The sequence below is a fragment of the Schistocerca gregaria genome, chromosome 3 (assembly GCF_023897955.1).
Source record: "Schistocerca gregaria isolate iqSchGreg1 chromosome 3, iqSchGreg1.2, whole genome shotgun sequence".
Classification (NCBI taxonomy): domain Eukaryota; kingdom Metazoa; phylum Arthropoda; class Insecta; order Orthoptera; family Acrididae; genus Schistocerca; species Schistocerca gregaria.
The window spans coordinates 157,170,540-157,175,848 of NC_064922.1; the positions used below are offsets into that span (position 1 = coordinate 157,170,540).

The following is a 5,309-nucleotide window of genomic DNA, read 5'->3' on the forward strand; positions in this document are numbered from 1 at the left end:
GTGTTTTAAATGTAATTTTGCAAGTAACACATAAGAAACACAGTTGGCTTTCAAATGTTACATGTAGTATGTTTTGTAAATGCAGTTTATGGTTAAAACATATATACTGCTCAGAGTCTGCTGACAGCTATCCCACTTCAAACTATGAAAGCAAACCTGGTCAGAAGTAAAGTAAATAATTTTCGTTATATTGTTCAAAATGAAAAATACCTATAAAACTTTCAAGCCTTGATTTGTAACAACACAATTACATTAATTTTATTCCTGACTGTGTCTAAGAACACCTATCAAATTTGTTACAAAAGGTGTTGTTAGTTATTTTTTATCTGAATATAGTATGACAAATGCTGTTATCCTGGTGCCCCCCTTATCTGCTTGAGATACTTGTTACCTATTAGTATCTAGTGAACACTGCATAACTTGGGACTTACTTTACTTCCACTTGGCAAATACTGTTCAGTCGTGCAATATTAGCATCGGAAGTTGGGTGTATCTTGTCAACAAATTTGATAATCTATCTGGATATGTCAGGTCCCAATAATAAGCTGTTTAACACTATGTTCTAAGTTACATGTCTTATTCCAGCACAGCACCTTTAATTTATGTTTTAAGAAGGACGAGACTAGGAAGTGTTATGACTATTCACTTTTTTAATTTGTATATACTTTTCTTGAGGATAGTGTTACAGTTCAATCCTTTGAAAATTTTAATTATTTATCTGTTTTTCAGTAAAATACAAATGATAAGAACTAAAATTAGCTGCTTATTTGCTCCCACTTCAGTGCAAACCAATTGATTTACTGATCTATTGTCTTTGTACATCAAGTGACCCCTCTTATGAATTCAACCCTTCACGTTCACGCCAAAGTTTCTTTAGAAGTTCTCGTTTGTTTCGACGTTGCTCTTCCTTCTTTTGCTTCTGCAGTTGAAGACACTTCCGCTGCGCTTGCAAGCTATGTTCCCCATTTACGAGGGCATCCAGTTTCTCTACCAGCAAATCACGGGCTAGCTTCCGATTCTCACTCTGCAGTCTTGAATGATGAACTTTTACAACTAAACCTGTAGATAACAAGCAGTTTAATATTGTGCAATGTTTGATCTAAAAGGTAAAGAACTGATATTAAATTAGTACTTCATATGGAAAACTAGTAATGTATAAATACAGACTTTGTTGTAATAGAAAGTCCTTGGTGGAATACAAATAATTTAAAGACCAAAAGTAACAACCCTTCTAGGAATTAAGGCACAGAGTCGTCGATTGGCAAATAAACACGACACAGAAAACCACTACTTCTCAGATAAACTCTACTACACACTGAGTTGTTAACCTGATTCCTTAAATTATGCATATGACTGTCAACTTAATTAATATACCTCCAATGCATTCTACATAGAATGAAAATAAAAGAAAATGTATATATTGTTGTGTGCATAGCTTACCTACTTTATACTGCTGACAAATGGGAATACTATTTTTGGGGCCTCTATGAAAATAATGGAAGACATAAGAATGTTATGATAAATAATATCTATGAGCATCAGTGATGATGGACTGAAAAAAACTGAGGTCATGATAAAGTTAATATAAACAGCAGACAAACTTTCAGTTACATATATCAGTGAAGAACAAGTTGAACATACTACAACAAAGAAAGTCAGCAAGTAATCTAATCATTATATTCTTCGGTAACGGTGACATATGGAATAAAAGAAAAAGATAAATCACACAGCTAGTACATACAGAAAACACTAACAACAGAAATAATTGTAATGAGCACTATGATAAGCAATTCATCTTTACATAGCTTTATTTGTAGTGTGTCTGCCACATTATGCTGTTTTGGCAGTGAGAATAAAACAATTTCTGTTTGCCTCTATGTGCTTGGTCTATGCCGACCTGACTTGTGAGGAAATAAATTCTTTCTGGTAGAAGTTTACAGCCACGGCAAACCCATATTGACATGTTATGTGTAGCAATATTGTCAGTGCTTGCTATGAGGGATCACAGTAATGAAAGTGGGTGTGTCAGCTGCTGGTTCTATGCAGCCAATGAAAGAGGGAGAGATGTGTGTTTCATACCAAGAGATGAAGGAATACTGTATTGAATACCAACATGAATTCAACACGTCTCTCACATTCATCTCATACCACATTTGTTGGCTTTGCCAACAAAATAATCACCTTCCAACCTAACCTAGGCCTTGCGCTACCCTGCAGATCAGTGTCACTACAGCCTTGATTCGGAGAGGAAACATCTTTTTCCACAATTCATTGGTTGGTTTTGCCAACTCACGATCAAATTATCGCCTTCTGTGAGGTTTGATATTACTATCTGATGCTACATAAGATTCCACTGAATCTTTTACTTGCTTGGACAGGATATCTGCCTCGAAAAGCCACCATCATGAATTTTGCAACAGATCTTTACAGGAAATACAGTGCTCGTTTGTACTATGTGTATTTTATGCTCAGCCCATTGCAGGTCTTCTCTTAAACAAAAGATACAAGGTGAACTCAAATGACACAAGTTCAAATTGCAATGGTTTGTAAGCAAACAACTTAATAATAACAGTACCCAAATCCAAAGCGGCAGATTACCAAGTTTATTGTCCTACACAATCAAAGATATCTATCAATAACACTCTTTCTTTTCAAATGTCATCATTTTGTCACCTGTGGGTTGATTTAATTCACTAAGTTACGACAAAGATAGACTTTTAGAAACAAAGATATAGTGCTTCAAATGTATGTATGGGACTAACGGCAGCTAATGCTTAATAACAGGTTTATAAAACATACAATATTTATTTTTAAATTAGCTAATGGGATAATTAATTTTGACACACGAGGCCTGTGTCTCCTTATAGAAAAGTGACAGTATTGAAACAGCAGAAATGAGATTCCTAAGAAGAGAAGGGTGTTGTAGGTTGTATAGGATACACAATCATGAAATAAGAATCAAATGAAATATTATAACTGCAACAAAAATTGAAGAAAATATGAATAAATGGAAAAGTGATACCTAGAGAATGAATGAGGGAGTACTTCCGGACAAACAGAATATGGCAGACGTAAAGAATGAAAATTTGGACAACCTCTGAAATGACGAGAGGAAGTGTCTGGATGAAGCCAGAACAGGCATTCTATCTATTCCATGAACGGAATAAATATGTCGTATTTTCAAGCATCCATCAGTCAAAGTAATGCATCCCTGCTCTTTATCACATATTCATTATAAGAACAGTTTTCCCACTTTAAAATAACAATGATCTAATGGAATTTTGGGGAAAGAAAATAATGCAAAAATCTGCAGCGGAACCTTATAACAGAGCAGCATAAATACATTATGTGAACTACTTGCACATTACATAAACACACATGTAAATATATATTGTTACCTGTTGGTTTATGGGTGAGAACAACACAATTATTTGTCTTGTTAACAGCCTGGCCACCAGGTCCACTACCCCTGACAAATACTTCTTCGAGGTCTTCTTCTTGTAGTGTGGGGACACGTGAGTAATCCAAAGTATATTTGTGTCTTAAAAATGTTAGGGCAGAAGCCAGTTGAGCACTTGTGCGTTCACTCTGGAAAATTGGTCCACTTCTTGAAATAATTTGCCTTATTCCAGTAACAGACATCATTCACTTCTATATTTACTCTTCTAGACAATACGACGATTTTGCAAAAGTCTCAGGCCTTTCTGTAAGGGAAAAATGGGTAAACAACTTACATATTACTGGACCTCTATCAGCATGAAAATTGTTCAGTCTAACTATAACACATTAACAGTGATCACAGCAAAACAAAAAGAACTTTGCAAAATGCTTAAGAATCAATAAATCAAATAATTCTACGATGATGTATAATGTAATTCGTTACGTTTTTGTAATTACACAAATCTGAACTTGAAATAAAAGCATGTACGAAGTGAATTACTTCAGCGACGTACTTCATACTGAAATTTTACTTCGTCTTCTTCTACGAGCCTTTTGTTTGCCTTGAACTCTGCAGTAATCCTACCACGAAAGTACTTTTTATCCGTTAGTTTTATCTCTTTCCCATACTGAAGTAAACTTTTATATAGCCTTAGAACCTCACGCCCACTTGGTGCTGCCATTATCTGTAACGTTTGAGAAATGGTCCACAGTCATACACATATCAAATCAGTTGACTAATAAATGACGTGTTTCTCTAAATCATGTTATAATTAAGCACTGTTATGCAGCTGTGAAAGTTGATCAGGGCACATCAGAATGTTTACGGCTTACGGGTAATCCTAGCACCTCTTCCGGAATCTGTACAAACTAGTGCAAGTAGTCTACATACGACATGCATTTGTCTTACTGCGAAGTGCGGACGGCTTTCGAACGCGGAAACATATACTACTGGCTGACAATTTTATCTTTAGCTTCGAAACAATTTTTTGAAACATAGATTGTGGGGACAGACTCATCTGTAGAGTACCCCGACTGCTATATTAGGCCGAAATATGAGTTTTGTTACGAGTTGGGGATGGGGAAGTCAAGAAATGTGATTCCATGAGAAGCAACTCAGATAATAGCCTAAAAATCAAATACTCATTCAGAAAAAGGTAAGTTACTTGAATTTACTTTCAATCGTACCTTCTGTTCTACAGAATCATTTTTCTTGTTTTGTGACAAATTTCGAACTTTTGAGATTACGGCTCCCTTGACGTTTCGTATTTATGAACGTCACGATGTGAAGGTAAGGGTGTAATGAGAGGAAGTGCACTACAACAGAGAGGCGCGTCAGGACGCTGCTCCAATTACTGGTACCGCATTTACTGTGGCGGAGGGACAACATGCAGCAAATTTTATATGTAAGTCGTTCGGCAACCTTCGAGCAAACTGGGCGAGTGGGCGACAGTTGAATCTATGCGATAATGTCTTTGTTATGTCAGGAAGAAGAAAGTTTAAAGCAAAAGCAAGCAAGCGGATGCGCTATTCCGAAAACCAATAGACGTGGAAACAAAACTGGTGATAACTATTAGATAAGCTTTTATAACGCTGATTCAACATATGTAACATTTCGCCGCTAGAAAGCCATTCGAGGTAATGGATATGTGGTTTGTCTGTCCAGATTTACCTCAGAAATTCTTTGAGAAACGTTGTAATAAGTATGTAGTCAAAAACTAAAAACCTAATTGTCGTTTCACAAAAGAACAAAAAATGTAATTTATAGGTATTTGTACATTATGTTTGACTAAAAATAAATGACTTGCACCAACGCAGAAACAATGTGAAATATACTTACCCTTTATTCCTAGTTGGTAATTTACTTCCAA

The 5,309-nt window shown here is 35.7% G+C and overlaps 1 protein-coding gene across 2 annotated transcripts; it reads right to left on the reverse strand.

The window, feature by feature from the left end:
• Positions 1 to 632: 632 nt before the first annotated feature.
• Positions 633 to 5,025, reverse strand: LOC126355767 (mitochondrial translation release factor in rescue-like). Of its 2 annotated transcripts, none has more exons than XM_050006171.1 (3): positions 4,627 to 5,025; positions 3,399 to 3,704; positions 633 to 1,059 (listed from the first exon to the last, which is right to left on the reverse strand). In XM_050006171.1, the coding sequence occupies exons 2-3, from the start codon at positions 3,643 to 3,645 to the stop codon at positions 836 to 838; spliced, it is 471 nt and encodes a 156-aa protein (XP_049862128.1). In that variant the 5' UTR covers positions 3,646 to 3,704; positions 4,627 to 5,025; the 3' UTR covers positions 633 to 835. The 2 variants fall into 2 exon arrangements, with proteins under 2 accessions (XP_049862128.1, XP_049862127.1); XM_050006170.1 differs by lacking the exon at positions 4,627 to 5,025 and adding an exon at positions 3,954 to 4,351.
• Between the last annotated feature and the right edge of the window lie 284 nt (positions 5,026 to 5,309).